At 36.1% G+C, this 24,162-nt stretch overlaps 2 protein-coding genes across 2 annotated transcripts in view; one reads left to right on the top strand and one right to left on the bottom strand.

The window, feature by feature from the left end:
* LOC123537368 (branched-chain-amino-acid aminotransferase-like) overlaps positions 1 to 24,162 on the bottom strand; it is a 363,414-nt gene that overhangs the window by 72,086 nt on the left and 267,166 nt on the right. The window lies entirely within an intron of this gene.
* LOC123535803 (cytochrome P450 2J4-like) lies at positions 11,129 to 23,321 on the top strand. The gene is made up of 8 exons (XM_053527682.1): positions 11,129 to 11,569; positions 13,400 to 13,625; positions 14,163 to 14,289; positions 15,298 to 15,466; positions 16,765 to 16,901; positions 20,680 to 20,773; positions 21,334 to 21,537; positions 21,874 to 23,321. Exons 1-8 carry the CDS (start codon positions 11,206 to 11,208, stop codon positions 22,056 to 22,058), a joined length of 1,506 nt encoding a protein of 501 aa, XP_053383657.1. The 5' UTR covers positions 11,129 to 11,205; the 3' UTR covers positions 22,059 to 23,321.

Here is a 24,162-nt window from a genome sequence, read left to right as displayed (position 1 = left end):
ATGGCATTGCTCCCCTTACGTATTTACTTGTTTTAGAGCGATGGTTCAAGCTTTATTAGAAGGAAACTGGGCAAGGCTCTATAAGAAAAATGTTTTGTACCAACTCTGAAATTAAACTGTGGTCGGATGATGATGTTGGGTGCCGTGAGTTACAGGAGTACAAAATGTGCGTTGAAAGCGTACGGATACATTGGCATTTTGGGAAAAAGTGCGATTTCGTCAGCCAATTTGCTAGGACTTGGAAGCGAATTTTGATATTAGGATGTTGGTGTTCCATGCCATCGAGCTAGTATTGCACGCAACATATTGTCTAGTTATTGAGAATCTTTTCTGCAAAGTTACTTGAATATCTACCCATTCATACAAGTCATACCGGCAATGGATGTGATAAAAAGTATGTAAAAATGTTACAAAAATGATGTAAAGTAGCACTGGCCCCAATTTCACGAAAAAACTTAAGTAATTGTTTAGTTAAGTCTGTTATTTCAAATGCCTGTTTTTGTCCTTTACGCATCTTTAATGTTGACTATTTCGTCAATATCAGAACCGTATATGACTGTTTCATAGATCAAAACACAACAATCCTGAATTTTACAGAAAACGAAGTGTAGAAATAAAAATATACTTAAGCAAACGCTTAAGTTCGTTATATCGTGCTTAAATAGAAATATCTTAGTTGCGTTACTGAAATATGCACTGCAGACAAATACTACTAACCATAGTATAATTTAGCTATAAATACACTGTTATAGAAAAATCAACATTAAATTACAATAAGTTAAGCAATAACACGATTTTGAAATAACAGACTTAACTAAGTAATTGCTTAAGTTTTTTCGTTAAATTGGGGCCTGACCTTTAAGGTCGTATGAATATGGTGGATGTTTCTGCCAAGTTACGTGAATATCCGTACATGTATGAAAATATTACACAGTGGACAAAAACGACTTTTAATCTTTGACCTTCTCTTGGTCTGACCTTGCTCTTTAAGACACGTCTTATTGTTATAATGAAAATACGCGTGCAGTTGTCTGAAAATCCATCTCTACATAAATTATATCTTTAACCTTTGTATAAGATCTTGACCTTCCAGCTAGGGATCTGGATCTTGCTAGCGACACGTCGTCTTGTTACCTTTGCGGCTTTATTTCGAATCCGACAATGCATAACAAAGTTATAGGCAGGACACAATATTGTGTTCAAACACATAGGCACGTAAAGACATGGGTACGACTGCGTCCCCCAAACCCCATTTTTAATGGCAGAAGTTCCACCATATCTTTGGCGAATAAGAATAAATCTAATAACGATGCGGCTGCTTGCTGAAACCCAACTTTGTAACTTCTGTTTCGGAAGAATACAATATGGCTTAAATCGAGACCAGATAGGGAATAGAATGTACTGGACTTAACGTTGGAAAAACTATCTAAAATAAAGATATCACCCGTTTTTATACCAGAGTCCCTGTGAGATTAAGTTCTGCTCCACTGACCCTAACAACAAAATGGATCTTTCTCTAATGAAACTTAAGCATTGCGTAAAGTCTGAAGACGTTTGTATGGTACATCCTGACAAAATAAAAAAGAGTTGACGGACGGAGGGACAACACCAAATAAAACATGTCTCGTTTGTTTTATTTCAAAATGGATGTTAAATAAAACCGTTACATGACTTATCCTTTATTTCTTAAAAGTAACAATATTACACGATCTGGGTAATATACATATGTGTACAGTGAAACCTCTTTTAGTTAATTAGAATGACTCTACAACCTTGAAAATGGTCCTACTCCCAAGCAATTTATGTTTCTATATTTACTTAACTTTTTTTCTCAAATACAGTCCAACTTCGTTCGCTCGAACTAGACGGGACCGGCGAACTTTATTCGAGTTACCGGTTGTTCGAGCCATCAAATAATATACATCATATAGAGATTTTGCCGGCACCTTACGATGAGTTCGAGCGGACGGTGGTGTTTGAATTATCCGAGTATGAGCGAACGAAGTTCGGCTGTATATGATTTCAAGTACATTGTTATTTTTCAACCATAACATAAAACATTTACAAAATATTGCTCATCATAAATAGATATTATCACTGGTATCGCTCATCATAAACAATATTATTATAAAAATCGCTCATCATAAAAAGGTGTTGTCATAAGTGCTAAATTTTCTACATGCATTTTTTTATGACGTAACTCACACAGTACAGAATGTTTTCTACATTTTTTAAAGTAGAGGGCTCGCTATGACAATCGGCAATTTCCGTTGGATTACGTACTCTCCGTATGCGATTTCGGCATTCTTCGGTTGTTATGAAAAATAATTTTCTATTATGACTGAAGAATGCCGAAATTGCATACGGATAGCATGTAATGAAACGGAAATAGCCGACTGTTATTACAGGTTTACGTCGATTCTTAATAAGCAAATACAGCCTAGATGCACAAACTAACTCTTTTATGAAACAGTCGAGAACTAAACATTGTCATAAATCTAGCGGATATACCCCTTTGATTTTATCTGGATTTTACGGTGCACAAACACAGTACAGGTTACCATGGCACCAAACAGAACTAAAAATTTTGGTTTCACATCTCATTTACATCAAGATAAAATATGAGGTAAGGGATCAAATTCTATACCAGCTGGAATTACAGAAATACAGCGCAACCAAGCATTCAGACCATGTTAGCCGCCTCTTACGACCATGAAAGCGTAAGACATAAGACAGTGGTTCAAATTCTTTTTACCTGGGAAGAAGATAGAAATTGCTCCAGTTTTTACACACAAGTTGTACCAAAACCACGTTTAAGTAATTTAATAAACAAAAAACTTAGTCCGACTTTTCTTGTTACACAAAAATTAAACTTGTTTAGAGTTGTAATGATACAAGAGAATTTTTACCTTGCTCATTAAAAATCTCAAAGAAAAATTTATTGATCATTGCACGGAAGTTTATAATGAAATTTCTTGACTGATCATAAAAACACATGCAATGTCATTCTTAAATGCACTAAAAAGATACTTTCGCTAAACGCTTTCTTCAAGTGACATCTCTCAACGACAGACTATCATGTTGCTGCGCAATATCTACATCCATTTCACTATAAAAGACATCTTGCATTAAGTACATCATGATTACAGTATAAGACTAGGCTTGTTGTACGAAATTTAATGACATTAAATGGGAGGTAACACTGTATAATTAAGGCCACAACACAAGTACAAATGCAAATAAATATCTAGAACATTTTGCAATATGATTAGCAAATAAAATATCTTAAAAATTAAGGCAGTGGATCCATAATGACAACTAGAAAATTACGTATTTTCCGTATACGCATTTGGCATTCTCCGCTTTTTTGTGTGCGGAAAATCAAGTGCACTTTGAGCTGCCTTTACAACCGCAGAATGCCGAATTGGTTAACGGAAATTGCCGAGTATCATTACGCGTCCATTACCTTAAAAACAACTCTAGGGATCTTCAGGGAATGATAAACATGTATGGTTTATATTTGGTTGTTATAAAATTCGATTGTTAAAAAATAAAGACCATCTTTTTTTGAAAAAATGCATTGCATAATAGCAGGGACATAAATAGATAGGGCTGTATACAGTATTCCTGATTATAGTTGAATCAAATAGTAATTAACATGTTAAAACTATCAAACAATAGGAGACTCTAGAATCAGCCAGGGAATTTTTTTTTCTTATATGCCCCTAAATTATATAGAGGTAAATAAGATTTAAAGACCCCTCCCGGCTTTCTTCTAATCTGAGAACCTCAAAATTATTTTCCTGAGTAATATCACTTGAAAGTCCTGAAATAATTTCTTCATATAAATTTGGCGATATATGACCATTTTGTGTCGATTCGTCGTAAAACCCAACTCACTCACTCCTAGGAAAAAAAATCAAATGGAATATATACAATGCATTTTGATTAGATTTGGGTTTTACGGCTCACAAAATATAATGGTTTTAGAAACGAATTCGGATCAAACAAAAAAGCCTATTAAATGAACGTGTAACTGATATAATTTCTGCCTCTCTAAAAATAATCTAAGCCTTGAGATGTCTGATGGTTGCGGGTTTTGCTAGATTTATTTTCTGTTTAAATGCCAGTCTATAAATATACATGTATTAGAAACAAATACAAATGTGCCTCATATCTAAGATTAACTCTGCCTGACCTTACATGAACTTATCTAAATTGACAGCTGGAAGTCAGTGATGTAACCATGGGCTGGAATACCTTATCATTGATAGATCTTGTATAATCTAAATGGTCAGTGTGAATGTACAAAAGTTGAATAACAACTGCTTGATCATTGATAATTCATCCACATTGTTTATGAATGGGACTACTTTGTGTAGCACATGAACATCCTTTGGATGTGATTTGGAATCAAATAAAGATGCTACATGATTGTCAGAAATACACTTAACTTTGGTAGCGGGATAAACCCGCAACCAAAAATTATTACAGCGACTGATCTAATCCTAACAGTTCATGCTAAGTTCACATCAGAGTGTGCCTCAACTGAAATTGTCTTGTCCTTTTATTTCATATACTGTGAACTCAAATATTTAATTCATTGGCATTCAGCTCTTTGGTTTCAACAAAAGCGGCTTTCTCATGGAACAGGGGTCATTTGAAAGATAAAATAAATGAGACGTTTATTTATTTCAATTTGATTTTGCAGATTTATATGACTGCGGAATGCATATGACTGCGGAATCCATGCAACAGTGGAACCCCATTGAATCCATGGGACCGCAGAATCCACTAATATTAGTCCCCAACATACATTATTTAGTGATTATGCAGTAAATATAAAGTTAATCATTTTCTCCAAAGCAAGTATTTCTGTTTATATATCACAGAATAATATCAAATAGGTCTTTGGTTACATGTAGATATGAATGATGATGTTCTGACTGGTGCATTCAAGTACTTGAACAATTGACATGTAGTACTGGAATCCAATCTGATGATTTTAAACTTTCTTTCGCATATTGACTATTGTTCGATCACATCAGAAACTAAACACTTATTAGAAGTGTATACAATATTTTGTATGGCGCAAGCATAGATTATTACGGTGCCCCTAAAGTGACATGTTACACACTTTTTCCACTTAGGTAATGTGAGACTTTTTTATTTCGTTTAAACGAAATCATTTCGTTTTAACGAAATAACTATTTCGTTTAAACGCAATCATTTCGTTTAAACGAAATCATTTCGTTTTAACGAAATAAGTTTAAACGAAATCATTTCGTTTTAACGAAATAACTAATTCGTTTAAACGAAATCATTTCGTTTTAACGAAATAAGTTTAAACGAAATCATTTCGTTCGAACGAAATAACATTTCGTTTAAACGATATCATTTCATTTTAACGAAATAACTAATTCGTTTAAACGAAATCATTTCGTTTTAACGAAATAACATTTCGAAAAAACGAAATGATTTCGTTTGAACTTATTTCGTTAAAACGAAATGATTAAACGAAATCATTTCGTTTAAACGAAATAAAAAAAGTCTCACATTACCTCAGTGGAAAAAAAGTGTGTAACATGTCACTTTAGGGGCACCGTAGATTTTCAATGTATTCCAAGGCTACATGATGCAACAAGAACTTTTGCAAAAAAAATGAGTGGAAAGAAATTTACCTTTAAAACTAAAAACATTACATGAGCACTTCGATGGTTTCAATATAATTATACACTTAAAAGGAATATTCGTTTGTTGTTTTTGTTTCATGACAAAAAATTATTATTTATTAACACTTATCATGTTAATTAAAGGAAACAGAAAAAATTCATTTGTGCTATAACAACCCATATCTGCTACTACTCATATAAAGGGGCGTAATTATGACTATCAAAATTAAGACTGATGGTAAAATTAAGTAAAATTCTAAAAGAAAATTATTGACATTGTATAGCAATATTTTTGAAAAACAGCATACTAGCATATCTTCCTAGAAAGAAATAATATAGTTTTAATTGTAAATGTTAAAAAAAAATGTGGAAAAATAATTTCCTATACAATCAGGATATTAGTTTTTGCCCTGCTAATCTACCTGACTCTCTAAGTGTGCATACATTATACAAGTATATTGTACTAACCTAAACATAGTAAAAATAAGTATTTCTATACAGTGAAATTGTCGACTTTACATTCAAACCATATTTAGAATAAAGAATAAAAGCTCTTATACCATTTTGCATAGAAATATAGTTTCAGTTTTGCATCCAAAATTTTAATATTAGTTCCACTTTACTGAAACATTCATTACAATTTTAAAACAGGCTGATTTAAACTGTTCGCCGAAACTTCAAATCATATTAATTTTTCTCTTATATATTGCAAACTATATATAGAGACGTGATACAGGAATAAACAAGAAGATGCGTTTAATAAACGCTTGATGCCCCCAGTGGCATCCTTGTCGATAGATTTTGCACCTAAGTCCAAAATGAGATCAAGGTCAAGGTCAAAATGAGGTCAGGTGATGTTCGAAGATGAGGAATGGTCACAGTTTACATCTGTATTAGTATCAATTCATTCTTATAAGGGGTATTGATGCTAGACGAAACGGTCCCATTTGGTTAACCAAGAGATGGCCCATATAAAGCAACCTAAGTCCAAAATTAGGTCATGGTCAAGGTCAAACTGAGGTCAGGTGATGTCTGAAGATGAGGAATGGTCACAGGTTACATCTGTATTAGTATCAATTCATTCTTGTAAGGGGTATTGATGTTAGACGAAACGGTCCCATTTGGTTAACCAAGAGATGTCCCATATAAAGCAACCTAAGTCCAAAATGAGGTCAAGGTCAAGGTCAAACTGAGGTCAGGTGATGTCTGAAGATGAGGAATAGTCACATGTTACATCTGCATAAGTATCAAGTCATTCTAGTAAGGGGTATTGATGCTAGACGAAACGGTCCCATTTGGTTAACCTCGTACGGACGGACGGACGGACGGACAGGACAATCACTATATGCCCCGCATCAGTAGATGCTGGGGGCATAAAAACAAACTGTACAACTATATTAAGAAAGTTTACAGGCTCTATAGGACCGAGGAGGCGAGGACCAATAGTTTTCACTACTGCCTGGCAAGCCTTTCAAACAGGACATCAAAAATAAATTATCATTTTTTTCTTAAAGTTTTGGCTTCCCCTCGCCCATTTTAGTGTTGAACTGTTAAACATAAAATAAGGAACCATGAAAGTTACCAGTGATACATACTTATTGACATATAAAGTTTGCAGGGTATCCTAATAAATTACCCAATATTATTGTGTAGAAGTGAGAAAACCATTGAGAAATAATTGAGAAAAGCAGTTTTCTTGCATTTTTATAAGTATCTTATTCTTATTTTCACTCACTTTATCATTTTCAAACATCAGATATATATTCAATGCCATACTTGATGGATAAGAACATGTTGAAAAATAAATTTAAATTTCACCTTAACTTAGGGCAAGTAGTTTTAAACATTATAGCTGTGGAAGAAGTGTTTCGAGCTGACAAAGTTACTAACATACCGACAGACAACTATTCTGGTTAATATAAGTCTTCCTTCAGGGATATAATCTAAATACATGAACACATCTATAAATAGTACGAAATCTAATCCTATCTTAGAAACATAATTGTTTATTGTTTGTCTGTCGTACTGTCGTGTTATCACCATCGTACTGTCGCGCTTCGCCATCGTACTGTCGTGTTATCACCATCGTACTGTCGCGCTTACCCATCATACTGTCGTGTTATCAACATCGTACTGTCGCGCTTCGCCATCGTACCGTCCTACCTTCGCGCTTCGCGTTCACAGGGAGCAGGAGCTGGCCCTAACGGAACACCGAAACATGGTGATTTATACTGGAGACAGTATCATGTATCACGTCTAAGCTCATTCATTGTCCACATCTGATTCATGTGTGGCACTTCTTTCAGTCATTTACAGAGAATATGTCCAGGCACTGGAAATTTCTGAGATGCTCTTGAGTGCCTCCCACCTAACTTAGAGGCCTGTACTGTTTCTTCCCAGGAAAGACGGCTTCGCGTGTATCGGTGCTATACACCGGGCACGTTAAAGAACCAGACTGTCTATTCGCAAAAGAGCTAGGCTATGTTAGCCGGACAAGTCTGTATCTAAAAAGGATTTCTCTCTGTCTGTTCTGGGGGCTTTATCTCACTCTGTCCCTCTGGTCAGATCGCTCTGTGTCTGTACTAGTAGAGGATGAATTTCGCGCCCTGTGTGGCTGCGTTTGCTATATGTAAAGCGCCTTTGAACGGGTTTATCATGAAAAGGGCGCTATATAAATCTGGTATAATAATAATAAAATAATAATAATATAAGAATTACATGTACAATAGCTGGCTATGCATGTATGTTACTATTGGTAGGATTCTGGCAAGGAATCCCGCAACACTGTTAATGGTATTATCAGACTAGTAGCTATTCTATTGTCGACCCAGCTTATAAACTGTGGATCATCTAACCGCCAAGTTTTTAAACTGAACGATATTGACGTGTATAGATAATACTATCTGTTATTTTATCAATGAAGCAATGACAGCAGCCATAAGCAAGACGCAAAATCATCAGCCATTTTTAAATAAAACAATAGTTAAAGTTATTAATGACTGATAATATTATTATTTCGTTGGCAGATGAGTTAGCGTCCGACTATATACGTCTGTCATACCCACTACAACTAATTTATCAGTATAAATGAAAACTACAACACAGTTTAGTGGGAAAAGGCCGCGACTTTATTTAAAGATTTATCATAGCAATTGGCAAGATGGGATAATGTTTAAAATGCACATACTATACAAACAGCTAAACATGTGTATTGAAAATAACCTAATTCCATCTGCTCAAGCGAAAACTGCAAAGGAACAAACAAAATACATTAAATAAATAAGATAAAATTTGAATCCAGCGAAAGAACAATTATCCCCAGCGGTGACTGCAAAGGGGGAAAAAGTTACTAACAGTACATAGAAGTTATTAGAGTACAAAAGTACCTTTCATAACAGAAAACAGTAATCAACAAATTTACATTCTGATAATAGAAAAGCAAACATACGGCATCGAAATGTAAACCACAAATGCTATACGAAATGCCGTCATATCAATTAAGATGCATGCCTCAATAGAATCTGTTAAATAATACAGTTAAAGCCACTACGTTTTGTCACGTTGAACAAATTTGATTGTATATTTCTCAAACGGAATACGAGCCGCCCACGAAAAACCCCCTCTCCGATTTTAACTAGGACAGGAGGAAACGTGTTTCCGTAGCCAGTGTATAAAACATTAAAATGCTCAGACTATTCCTCGAAAACTGAAAAACGGAACAAATTCAAACACGCTAAAATATATATCAATATTCCATGACTATCATTTTTCTGTGACTATTTCTTATGATTGCCATGCATAACTTTGCAAAATGTGGAAGCAGAAGAACACCAAAATACATGTAAGCGCGATTTATATACACTTTATATAACAGTGTTTATGAATTAATTTGAAATAACGCTAATGCATCGTATAAAGGAAAGGCGCAAATTAATGCATATGGCCTTGGCACTCTTTTACTCCCACAGTGCATTTTCAAATTAGAATCAATATTCTATGAAAACGTTATAAGCCGCGACAAACAATAACATTCACTGACAAACAATAACGTTCACATATATCTATCCGTTTGAGTTTCTGGCATTCAACAGAACATTTACTAACACTAAAGTGTCTGGTCCTATAAGTATTTCATTTCATTTCTTAAGTATATTCTCATCAGCAATAATCTCATAAAATCCATGTCATTATTTTGATACATCCTCCCAAAGAATGATCGTAGAGTTTATTACATAACAAAATTATTGATCAGTCACTACATACATGTAGCTTTGTGTGTTGTTTGTGAGAATACAACTTTCTGCTATTGTCCTGTTCCCTTATGGCGTATGCTGTGGTCTGAAACAGATCTACGCAGGAACCTGAAAAACAGATGAACAGAAGCAGCAAAGATTTCTGATTCACAATTAAAGTTATAAACAATATCAGCAAATATGGGCATGGGTGGGTGGGATAAATTAGGTGAAAGTCTATGTTGTTCCACTGCTGACGAGGACTGAAATGCCCAAGCAAACGTAGCAAATCCAAAAACGTAATTCACGCTTTTTTCATTACAAAATGTGTCCAAAATGCGAAGGGGAACAACTAGCGCGTGACTAAATACTAAGATACTGTTCTCGTCGCGACCTCCTAAACTGGAACAGGGGTCCATGAAAAATAAACAGGTTTATTACGAACAAAATGCAACATAAAACCTAATATCTCAGAAGAATGAACGAAAGATGTTGCCAGTGCATATATTTTTGTTAAAGATGCAGCTTTCTACTTAAGTTCAAGTTTCATGATGGTTTGGTTATGATGTCCTCTTTTCACTGATATTGTATACACATCGTCGAGTTGGTCTAAAGTCATGATTAAAATTGTTAATAAATACTACTTCTCTACATGTGAGATGTAGTGTACCCGTAATAACAATCGGCAATTTCCGTTGGTTATTCTTCTTATTCTTCGTTCGATAACGTACTCACCATCTGCGATTTCGGCATTCTCCGGTATGAAACGGAAAGACAGTTGCCCGTATGAGTTATACAATACCGAATACGTAATCCCACGGAAATTTCCGACTACCGTTACAGGTCCACTAGCTTTATTTCAGGCAAATACCTGGGTAGAGCCGCCGGCCTTCCGTAAGCCAGCTGGATGACTTCTTTACATGAAAAATTCTACACCCTAAGCAACTAAGTATTCGATCCCACATCAATGAGGGGCAAGTGTATTCGATCCCACATCAATAAGGGGCAAGTGATTCAAGTCAGCGACCTTAACTTCTCATAGTGTTTCTGAGATACAATTTCATCGCCTATTCCTTAATTAAGTTACACCGAAACACTTAATTTTGATAAAGGTTAGCTGAATATTGTCCTACAGTACATTTCAGTATGTATATACCATACTGATAACCATTACTTGAATTATATTACCCTAAAACGCTGTATATATAATAACAAGTTTAAAAGCTGGGCCGGCAAAAACACGTATTGGAGATATATATAAACACTTGCTGAACATAGGGATATATCTCGATAAATTCAATATGGAAGGTTTATTAAGTTTAAGCAACATTCCCGTGTTGTTGATATTCATAACAGTTTTCTTGATTTGTTACCTGTATTTACAAAGGAGATCGAATTTTCCACCTGGGCCCCCAGGTTTGCCAGTTTTAGGCAACCTGCTTTGGTGGAATGGACTAAAAAGGAAAGGGATGAAACAATACCAAGCGATGTTTGAGGCAAGCAAAACGTATGGCGATATAGTATCAATTAAGTTCTTGGATCAGAGATTCGTATACCTACATGGATATGAAACAATTCGTGAAGCCTTCGTGAAGAATGGGGATGTATTCAGTAACCGGCCTAGCTGGCTAAAGGGACTTAAAGAGGCTATCAAGGAAGGGAAAGGTAATCATTTATCTTAATTACAATATTATACAGTCAAAGAAAAGTCACATATTATTTCTGGATAAATATAGCTATATAGAATTATAAAAACCAATAACAAGTGTACAATATAACTAGATATAGCTCAGTATAGCCATTTAGGTATAGCTATTTAGTGACTTTTCTGGTACCTGATTATAGGTATAAAAGGTAAAAAGTTTACTTATTAAAATATACTAGACCCAAATTCATATTTGAAAATACGAACAACTACTTTATAATCTGTGTTAGTCAAAATAATATCACGGTTAAGGACAGAGTGATAAAATATTTAGGCTAAATCTACGTTAAAATTAAACTAACATGTTTCTATGCATGAACAGTACTGGTTGTTAGGTTTAAAGTACTAATATAGTATACTCCTTGTAAACATCATAAGTGTTTTAACAAATGGTTGTTATACATGATATGTATTCTGCAAACACTGTAAGTTTATACATTTAGTCAAATTCATTTCCTTTAAGGAGGATTTTCTATATTTAAAGTTAGTATCTAACTCCCGTCAACCTCTCAAATCAGCCTACCATCATCTGTCTATTCCCTTCCCCCACCATCCACCAATCACCCACTGTTCTTCCCCCAGCAACCTCTCATCATCCTCTTTCCTTCCCTTATCAACCCCTCATCATCCTCTTCCTTTCCCTTATCAACCTTCCATCATCCCCTTCCCCCATCAAACTCTCATCATTCTCTTATCTTCCCCCATCAACCTCCATCATCCTCTTACCTTTAACAGTCAACCTCTCATCATCCCCTTCCCCATCAAGCCCCAGTCTTCTTCTTCCCTTTCGCCATTAACCTCCTTTCAACCTCTTCCCTTTCCAAATCAACCTCCCATCATCCTCTTCCTCTTTCCCATCAACCGCCAGTCATCATCTTCTCTTTCGCCATCAACATCCCAAATTCCTTTTTCCTTTCCCGATCAACCTCCGATCATCCCCTTTCCTTTCTAATCATTATCCTATCATCCTCTTCCCTTTCCCATCATTATCCTATCATCCTCTTCCCTTTCCCAGTCAACCTCCAATCATCGTCTTTCCTTTCCTAATCAACATCCCATCATCCTCTTCCCTTTCCCCATCAACCCATAATCATCCTCTTCCATTTCCCCAAAAGCCTCCCAATATCCTCTATCATTTCCCAATCAGCCTCCCATCATCCTCTTTCCTTCCCCATCAACCTCCCACCATCATCTTCCCTTTCCCCATCAACCTCTCATCATCCTCTATCCTTTCCCAATCAGCCTCCCACCCATCATCCTCTTTCCTTTCCCAATCACCCTCCCATTATCATCTTCCCATTACGATCAACCTTCCATTATCCTCTTTCCTTTCCCCATCAGCCTCCCATCATCATTTTCCCTTTCCTCATCAACCGCCTATCACCCTCTATCCTTTTCCCATCAATCTCCCATCATCCTCTTCATTTTCCCCATCAATCCCCCATCATCTTCTTCCTTTTCTCCATCAACCTTCAATCATTCTCTTCCCTTTTCCAATCAAACTCACGTAATCCTCTTGCCCTTCCCCATAATTCTTTTTCCTTTCTTCATCAATCTTCCATCATCCTCTTCCCTTTTCCAATCAATCTCCCGTAATCCTCTTGCCCTTCCCCATATTTTTTTTTCATTTTCCCATCAACCTCCCATCATCCTCTTCCCTTTCCCCATCCACCTCCAATCATCCTCTATCCTTTCCCCATCAACCTTCCATCAAGCTATTATGTTAAAACAAACCGAACACACTGAAATGATGGATCAAAATCTTCGTTAAAGTACTTTAATAATCTCAGGTGTTGTATTGCAAAGCGGAAATGCCTGGAAAGTTTTGCGGAAGTTTGTTCTGCAGACACTTAGAGAATTTGGCGTTGGGAAGACGTCTTTAGAACAAAAAATCATGCGGGAAGTTGACGCTGCAAATGACATTCTCTGCGCTACCGACGGAAAACCGTCGGACGTACGACTTCTAACGTCAATGATGATCAGCAATGTTATTTATGGAATCGTTTTCGCAAAAAGGTAAAAACAAATGTTACATCATCGATTTCTAACAGAATTACCTCTACGTCGCCATGCATGTGCACATGTAAGCGTATCTAATTGTCGAAAGAATTTCCAAAGTGTAAATGTATTTTAAGTCCATTTGTCTACGCATGTATGCGTGTATACAGTCAAAGGAACTGTCAGTATGATACTAGATTGAGATGGAACACCTGCTTCAAAGTCATATTTAGAAATCCAAAACTATTAATAATAAAGGTAATGGACTCGTGATTGTGAACGAAGAAGAAGAAGAATGGACTCGTGATGACATTCGCCAAATTACGTATTTTCCGTAAGCGAATTCGGCATTCTCTGGTTTTTATGGTAAGTTATATGTGCTCGATGAGGTATTTGACGTCCGAGGAATTCCAAATTGCCTTTACGAAAATATGTAATTACACGGAAATTACCGAGTGATATTACGGGTTCACTACTCAATCTAATCAGCAATTCAGATGATTACTTGAGAGACGAGTTTATGTTATATATTCCTTACTACCTTTTATTTTATAGGTTTGACTACAAAGATAAAAAGTTACACGAAATCATAGAAAACCTAGATAAGTTATTCCAAGGTGGTGGCGCACTTACCCCTGAAGGGATGGTACCAACATTTCTTCTTAAGCTATTTAACAAAGAGGTAAAGACAAATGTTTAATTTTTGGAGCACTAGAGAGGACTGCCCTCCGTCCGTCCGTCCTGTCGCAAATCTGGATCCCGCAATTACTGAAAATTTATTTAAGCAAGATTAATAAAACTTGGTATGTAAATAGAGGATGGCAATGAAGTGATTTTTCACGTCTTAAATTAGACTTGTAGGCCAAAGGTCAAGGTCACTATAGAAGGTAAAGAAAAATTGTTTCCGCTGCATGACTTTTATATGCATTGATGGATTATCTTAGCGCTACACAAACGTTCCTCATGAGGAGACAATGTGTCAATACATGATCAATGCTTATTGGTTAAAGGTCAAGGTCATTGCTAAACGTCCGGTAAAACTTTTTTTGTTTCACTCCATAATTTTACGTGCATTATTTTATTATCTTAGTACTGCACACTATAACAATATGTCGCGTAAATGACAAGATTATAGGTCAAGGTTACTATTAAAATTTAATTGAAATTTTTTTTGTTTCTTAGCTATTAATTGCCATGAAGCATTTTAGTCATAATACTGTTGCCAACAACCACAAGGGACGACCACTAACACAGTTTTTCACCGGTAGGGTACTTTTGTATTGCCACTGCAATAGATCTACGCGGTCACTTTATATACTTGTATTTGAAAACTTTCTCTTTATTTGCAATCATGTCATCAAGGAGAGCGCAGAGAATACATTTTGTAAAAGAATTTGTTCATGTTTTGGGTCTTTTGTTTGGTAATGGGTCACACTGACACAATTACTGCGTCATATGGCGACTTAAAGAGAAGTGTCCCTCCAAGCATTGTTTCATGCATGGTCGGTAAAACCACCGACCTGCCGTAAGCCACCTGGATGGCTTCCTCCCACCGAAGAATTCTACAGACTTAGCGATGTTTCGAACCCACATTGAAGAGGGGCAAGTGAGTCGGAACCATTGAAGTTAATAACTCGGGCCCTGAGATCCATCTGTTATAAAATATATTGCAACTTCTTTTCAAAAATAGGGATACAAAAGTAGAGAGAATCGTCTGCGTACACAAAAATGGATAAAAGAACATATTTACGGCGAGATAAGCAACCACGAGAGCACGTTTGACAACGAGAACATACGAGATTTCATAGATTTGTATCTGCAAGCAAAAATTCAACACTCTGATGAAAATATTTTCAACAGTGAGTATTGGTAATGACAGTAATGACAATCGTCATTTTCCGTTCGATTACGTATTCTCCGTTTGTGATTTCAGCCAACCTCCGCGCATGAATATTGTCAAACAATCAACCTCCGCGCATGAATATTGTCAAACAATCAACCTCCGCGCATGAATATTGTCAAACAATCAACCTCCGCGCAGGAATATTGTCAAACAATCAACCTCCGCGCATGAATATTGTCAAACAATCAACCTCCGCGCAGGAATATTGTCAAACAATCAACCTCCGTGGAGGAATATTGCCAAACAATCAACCCCCGCGCAGGAATATTGTCTAACAATCAACCCCCGCGCAGGAATATTGTCAAACAATCAACTTCCGCTCGGGAATATTGTCAATCACAGTGTGATCCTAAAATGGCGACACGCTTGGCAACGCCGGGTAAATCAAATGCTTGCAAATTGACATTTATCGTCACAATTTAAGAACATAATGAAAGTATTTACTGTATCTGCATTTTGCAGTATGTCATTCTCTGACTGTACTAAAATAACCGTCAAATAATTTCATTGTTTACATTTTTAGCAGGTATGCGTTACGACACCAGAAAAAGAATTACAGCATTAATATTTTAGTTGTTTGCTCGTTTTACAAGCAATAAAATATAATATCTAACTACTGAGATGAAAACTTTGTTCAACAAATTTAAAATAATGAAAAATGTAACTCCAAGTTTATACGTGGTGGCAATGTCTAAATGTACCGATAAGGGAAGTAACACCGTGTTGGAGTTGGATAATGGCCGAAGAATTCCGAAATAGTGCACGAATATACGTAATCACACGGAAATTACCGATTTGTATCATTACGGGATCGTATAATTTTCTTAATTTCAAAAAGTGACAGACAATATTTAAATACGATAATAAGTTGGTAAATACATTTTCAATTGGATATCACGAAATTGCGTCATTTCCTTTTGATATTCGTATCATAAAATCTTAGTTTAATCATATTTTTGCTCATTATTTTCATTTGTGATATAACGTAACAATAATATATTTGTACATATACACACAGAAATAAGTAAATTGGCCGGCACTATCAGTAGACAGCCCTTCTGCCTATGTATAAAGCGAAATATGTATTTTAACATTTTTGCTTTCTTTTCCAAAATATACTTTCGTTAGGATTCTAACCCGAATTTAATTTCTACACTAAGACAACATATCGAATAATTAGCCAACGTATTGACTTCATATTTAAACAAAAAGCAAGCAGTAACAGTCTTTTAGCGATAGTACATTTTGTTTCAGAGGGAAACATGTTTCGTGTGATCATGGACCTATTTATAGCAGGCTCAGAAACAACGTCAAATACAATCAACTGGTGTATACTTTACATGCAGGAGTACCCGGATATACAGAAAAAATGTCAGGAGGAAATATCTGAGGTATTCTTAGCATAATTTGATGACAAAACAGTCAGCACCAAAATATTGCTGTTGTAGAAAAGTGATATTGCTCTGTAGACGTGCCACTATGCGCATCTTACTGCACATAGTGTGTTTTGGTGAATGTTTTATAAAAGCTATTTTCGGTTGCTGTGCATCTAAATGTGTTAAATCAACGATAATGCTGCATACGTATTTGAAGTTGATGCTTTAGAAATTTTTTTTCTTCAATCTTCTATGCAGTGATCTCCCTTACCTATAGATAGATATTTCTGTAGTTGAAGGGAAGCAACTCCTGCATGCAGTTTGACTTTTCTTAATAAGACTGCCCCAGTCAAAATAAGAAAAATCATATTTGAAACTTTTTTATTTCGTACTGGTAACAGAAAGTGTTTGGTATATTGGGTTAAAAGCTATAATTTCCTCCTCATCTATTTCTGCTTGATTTTACTTGAAAAATGCCCATAATTCAATTTTACTTCAGATATTCTTTAGGCGTAAAGAAAGTCACGGGCCTGACATCTGGTCTCTAGAGGTGTCGTAATCAGAGTGGTTTTACGCATGCAGGCCAACCCACGTGACCTTTGGATATCGTAAATACGGAGAAAATGTATTGATTCAGGTAACATTTGCCCATATTTACTTTTTTACTTGACCATTGTTGACGATCTTTCAAAAAATGAAGTGCGTTGAAGAGAGCAAAATCAGTGTTTTCTTCTGCACAAAGCGTCTGCCAAAAGTTCCCAGCACCTCCTCAAACACTTCGCCCAACTGTTTTTCGTGTACTTACTGTTTAAATAACGTACACACTTTGTAGACGTTTTTATGCTGATGAAAGCACTCATTTTGCCGTCTTCGACGTTCTTTATCGTATGTAAATCCGTCAAGTAATAAGAAAACTACAGACAAAATATTACTTGAATCGGAACATTTTCTTCCAGTATTCTGTATCTTAAAAGTCACATGAGTCGGCCACCCTGATTGCCATTGGTCAACTTCACGCTTAGAACAACCGTCCTATGTTTTGAATCAAGAAAATCCTATAGCTCTAGAACAGGAGTTATAAACGTGGAGCTGAAGTCCAGTCTCAAATCCCCAGCATCTGGTTGGTTGCTATTGAGGACAGTTTTAAAATAGACCAATGGCAAGGACACAATCTACGATTGGTTACCATACCCAGTTTTATACCTGGTCAACATGTAGACCTATCATCATTCTGTTAACAAAGGCCTTTTTGTTTGCCTCTCGACTGTTTACAAAAAAATAATGGTGAACTTGAATACAAGTTTACCTGCTTCAGCTAGATGGTGACTGCAAGACAAATAAATGCATAGAATTTTATCTTCGTCATTGAAACACACAAGGCTTCCAGTTTTAATCAAGTTTTCGTTTGTATATTTTCTGAGTATTCGATGTGTCATTTTCGAATGATCCGGTCCATCAATATCTGCGGGGCCCGTTGCCGAGTTGTTATGGCCGCTGCCTTCGAATCCATTGCCCCTCACCGCTGAGTTTGAACTAGGAAATTGGCTTCCGGAAAGTCTGTGGCTCTGCCCAAGTGCCCGCTCGTACCTAAAATAATATCTGGAGGGGGGCCAAGTGTCTTCCTCTACCCTCAGTTGCGTCAGCCTGACGTTAGACCTACCAGAAACAATAAACAAGAGGGCCAAGATGGCTCTAGGTCGCTCACCAGAGTAACACACCATAACAGTGTAAACATATTTGTCCTAGTGACCCAGTTTTTGACAACACATAACTCAATTTCAGTTTCGTCCAAGTTTTAAAGGAGATAAACATTCTGACCAAGTTTCATGAAGATTGGAGCACCAATGTGGCCTCTAGAGTGTAAACAATATTTTTCTTCTATTTGGCCTAGTGACCTAGTTTTTAACCCAACCAGACCCAATGTTTAACCCGTCCGGAATTTCATGGGGACAAATATTCTGACCAATTTTATTAAGATTGGACCAAAAATGTGGCTTGAGTGTAAACAAGCATTTTCTTTTATTTGACTTAGTGACCTAGTTTTTGATCAAACATGGCCGAGATTGAAAACCCGTCCATCATATTATAAAAACAAACATTCTGACAAAGTTTCGTGAAGATTAGAGCAAAAAAGTGGCCCCTAGTGTGTAAACAAGCTTTTCCTTTGATTTTACCAAGTGACCTAGGTTTTGAACCTACATGACCCAGATTCAAAATCATAAAATACTTTATGATACCAAACATTCTGATCTAGTTTTATGAAGATTGAATCAAAAATGTGACCCATAGAGTGTAAACAAGCTTTTTCTTTGATTTGACTTTTTTGATCCAACGTAACCCAGATAAAAACTCGTCCGAGATTTTTCTGACCAAGTTTTGACCCCAGATGATCCATAATCGAACCTGACATAGATTTCATCAATCTTATTTCACGAATATCAATTGAAAATTGCAGCCTTTTAGCACACACATAGTTTTTCTTTGATTTGACCGGGGCGACTTAGTTTTTGACCCCAGATGACCTATATTCGAACTTTGCCTAGATTTTATCAAGTCAAACATTCTGACCAATTCTCATGAGTTTCAAACTTAAAATGTGGTCTCTAGAGTGTTAACAAGATTTTCCTTTGATCTGGCCTAGTGACGTAGTTTTTGATCCCACATGACCCATGTTCTAACCTGGCCTAAAGATCATCAAGATAAACATTCTGACAAAGTTTCATGAAGATAGGGTTATAAATGTGGCCTCTAGAATGTTAACAAGCTTTTTCTTTAATTTGACCGGGTGACCTAGTTTTTAAACCTACATGACCCAGATTCAAAATCATAAAATACTTTATGATACCAAACATTCTGATCAATTTTTATGAAGATTGAATTAAAAATATGACCCATCGAGTGTAAAAAAAAGCTTTTTCTTTGATTTGACTTGGTGACCTTGTTTTTGATCCAACGTAACCCAGATAAAAACTCGTCCGAGATATTTCTGACCAATTTTTGACCCAAGATGATCCATAATCGAGCCTGACATAGATTTCATCGATCTTATTTCACGAATATCGATTGAAAAATGCAGCCTCTATTGCACACACATAGATTTTCTTTGATTTGACCGGGGCGACCTAGTTTTTGACCCCAGATGACCTATATTCGAACTCTACCTAGATTTTATCAAGATAAACATTCTGACCAATTATCATGATTTTCAAACTTTAACTGTGGTCTCTGGACTGTTAACAAAATTTTCCTTTGATCTGGCCTAGTGACCTAGATTTTGAGTTCACATAACCCAGATTCAAATTTGGCCTAAAGATCATCAAGATAAACATTGTGACCAAGTTTTATGTGGCCTTCAGTGTTAACAAGTTTTTTCTTTGATTTGACCGGGTGACCTAGTTTTTGACCCCACATAACCCAGATAGGTCATAAATGTGGCCTCTAGAGTGTTAACAAGATTTACATTTGATCTGGCCTACTGGCCTAGTATTTGTACCCACATGACCCAGTTTCGAACTTATTCTAGAGATAATCAAGACAAATATTCTGACCGAGTTTCATAAAGATTGGGTCATAACTGTGGCCTCTAGAGTGTTAACAAGGCAAATGTTGACGCACGACGGACGACTGACGACGCATGACGACGGACGACGGACGCCGGACAATGACCTGTCACAATAGCTCACCTTGAGCACTTCGTGCTCTGGTGAGCTAAAATTCGATTTCTTTTTTTCTGTATCAACACTTTCAAGTATAAAATATGTTTATTTTAGTCCCCGCTTCTTATGCTTTACAGAAATGTGGAGACAAGGTAGTTACATGGGCTGACAGAAGTTCCTTGCCGTACATCGAGGCAACGCTGCTTGAAATACAAAGAATGGCAAATATAGGTGAAAATTTACTTTTTCTTTGCCTTCCAACTGTTTTAACTATGGATATTTTTGCAATTTTGCCTTTTATGCATCAGTGACGACAAAGAATAGTGGGATCATTCAGGTGTCACTACAGTTTACACAATAAATTGACGAAAAGAGACAAATTTCTCTCCTGCTCGTGAAATCAAAGTTAAACTTCGTGAACTATAACTTAGACAATGAGTATGCTAAAATCCCAACCATTGGCATTATTTCTAAACAATTTTGTTAGATTTTTTTTCTAAGTGCATTCCATCAAATATAACAAAAATATAAGTAGATCTACTGTTTAATTCTATTTTAGCACCTATGTCAGTGCCACACACAACGAGGCTGATTTCTCTCCTGCTCGTGAAATCAAAGTTAACCGTCGTGAAATGCATCATAGACAATGAGTATTTCGCTAAAATCCCAACCATTGCCATTATTTCTAATCAATTTGATTAAGAAATGTTTTATTTTTAAGTGCATTTGAACAGATGTGATAAATATAACGACGCAAACAGTGTTGACCTCACCGTTTAATTCCATTCTAGCACCAGTGTCAATACCACACACAACCGATGTTGATGTTACTCTCGGAGGGTACTTTATACCGCGGAGGACTCTGATTATTGCCAATTTATACTCATCCAATATGGATTCGCGTCACTGGGACCAGCCAGAAATCTTCAATCCTGAGAGGTTTATGGACGACGGGGAACTGAAGAAAAATCCAGCGCTGATCCCGTTTTCAATAGGTAACGTCATCCCATTATGACGTCATACATGTATATATTTAGTCTTTATTTCTGTTTATCAATGTATGTGAATACAACATTATGGTATAATATTAACTATATTTCATCTGCTTCAGTAACTGTACATGTAGATTCTATATTCATTCACGTTAAAAAATTTTTTCCTGTTATGATTTGAAAAACGCAAACTAATTCTAATAAAATGTGATTTGAATCCGAAACGAATACAGTTTAAGCATGAAACATATATCATTGATAGAATTTTGTACTGACGCCTAATTTTTTACTTTAGATCTAGACTTTAACAAAAATCCTGAGTCTGACATTTATTTCCAGGTCCACGGATATGTTTAGGAGAATCTTTGGCCAAAATGGAAATGTTTTTGATCTTCACAAATCTGCTACAGCGATTTACCTTCTGTAGAGAAGACGATAACGTCAAACACTCCTTCGAGAATATTTTAGAGCAAGGCACAAGTGCTCCAAAACCGTACAAAACCCGTGCTGTTAAGCGAGCTTAGATCATCCATACTCCACGCAGTGATTACTTCCCGTTACGGTACATAAATGAACGCAAGGGAAAGCAACCGCTGTGGGGTGCTTGTAGATTATCGTGTAGAAGAACTGGTGAAAATAATCATAATTTCTTGCGATCATAAAACTTTGGCAAGTATTAGACTAAGTGAAATACCCTATATATATACACAGAAACATTGAACATGAACTTGCGTTTGCGCTTCCATTAGAAACTGTGAGAAGTCGTGTTAAGAAAGGAAAATGCTCTGTTTTCATTTATTAAATACTCTTATGGTTTTGTGGATGAAGAAGGCAGAAAAAAGTTGACTAAAAATAATCAGTCTTGCAATAGAAAGTATTGGTCTAGTTACATCGTAAATCAAATATGAAAACATTAAACTATGAGCCAATTATATTTAGATCAATAACTCAGTGAAATAAACATTATCCAGCCGATCACTTTGGGTTTTTATAAACCAATAACTTCATATGTGCTCGCGGATTTTGCTTAACTCTGTGTGTGCTTGCTTTCGATATTGCATATTATTACTATGAATTACTGCTGCTCCATGCTTGATTGCTTTGGTTAAGTGTGCTTTTTGATGCATGAACATTTACCTGTCTTAACTTGCTTTTTACCTAATCTTAAAGTTGTGAACATTCTAGTTTCTGAAAATTTATTCTTTTAGAATTCTTATAAATCTTTTAATTCTTCTTACGCCGAGCGGCTATTCTTAAGCTCACTTAGTATGTGTGTCTTCTTTTGTTTTTTCAAAAACTGAGTCCTTAAATATCTTACTCCTATATATAGATATATGTATGTATGTATTAGGAATGATGAATGTTGTAAATTTTTTTTACTAAATAATTCATGTATTTATCATCTCTTACAGCTCTTTCTACTTGTTATGTTGATAATGTTTACCTTTGGTATTCATAGTCGGTTGTAAAAGCTCAAAGAGCTTATGTTTATATGTTGCTGTCTTGCCGACACAAAATAAATCTTATCTTATCTTTATACCAAATAATCTCTATGAAAAGTATAACTATGTCTCTATCAGACACACGCTATCAGTGTTACTCTCGATTTTAAAATACTTAAATGGAATTTGGGTGAATAACTCTAAGAAACGTACCATTCTCAGTTGAAAACTTGGATTCACACTCCTCGCTCAAGTATTATCCGAGAATACTATGCCCTCCAAAAGTTTGGAGGAACGTAGGAATAACCTTAAATATTGTTGAAAAATAAAATATAATGAAGTTTCTCATGTTTTGTTTTGATGATATTGCTCCCCTTACGTATTTACTTGTTTTAGAGCGATGGTTGAAGCTTTATTAGAAGGAAACTGGGCAAGGCTCTGTAAGAGAAATGTTTTGTACAAACTCTGGATGGGTGATGATGTTGGGTGCCGCGAGTTACAGGAGTACAAAGTGAATAGTACATTGAAAGCGTAAGGATACATGGACATTTTGGGAAACAGTGCGTTTCCGTCAGCCAATTTGCTAGCCTAAGGACATGGAGGCGTATTTTGGTATTAGGATGTTGGTGCTCCATGCCATTGAGCTAGTCTTGTAGGCAACACATTGTCTAGTTATTGAGAATCTTTCCTGCAAAGTTACTTGAATATCCAGTATCCACCCATTCATACAATAGAAAAAATGGAAACTCCACAGGTCGCTCAACACAACAAAAACGAAAATGTTGCAGGCTCGGTTTGATTGAGCCTGTTCATGGACGGTAGTGGAAATGCATGCTACCGTCCACGCCCTCTAGCACCGGGTTGAGCAGAACTCAACATTTACACATGCTAAAAGTACAAAAAACAGTTTAGAGACATCCGCAGATATACAATGAATGTGACAAAAATTATGTAAAGTCCTTGAAGGAAGTGTAGCACTGACGTTTAAGGTTGTCTTAATATGATGAATGTTTATGCCAAGTTACGTTACATGAATATCCGTACATGTATGAAAATATTACACAGCGGACAAAAATGACCTTTAATCTTTGACCTTCTCTAGGTCTGACCTGGCTCTTTAAGATAGAGGTATGAGTTTTGAACTGGACACGTCTTATAGTTATAATGAAAACATGAGTCCAGTTTT

This window comes from Mercenaria mercenaria, chromosome 17 (genome assembly GCF_021730395.1).
Source record: "Mercenaria mercenaria strain notata chromosome 17, MADL_Memer_1, whole genome shotgun sequence".
NCBI classification, from domain to species: Eukaryota; Metazoa; Mollusca; class Bivalvia; order Venerida; family Veneridae; genus Mercenaria; species Mercenaria mercenaria.
Note: the sequence above shows the minus strand (reverse complement) of the source record. Positions and strands in the feature narration are given on the sequence as shown.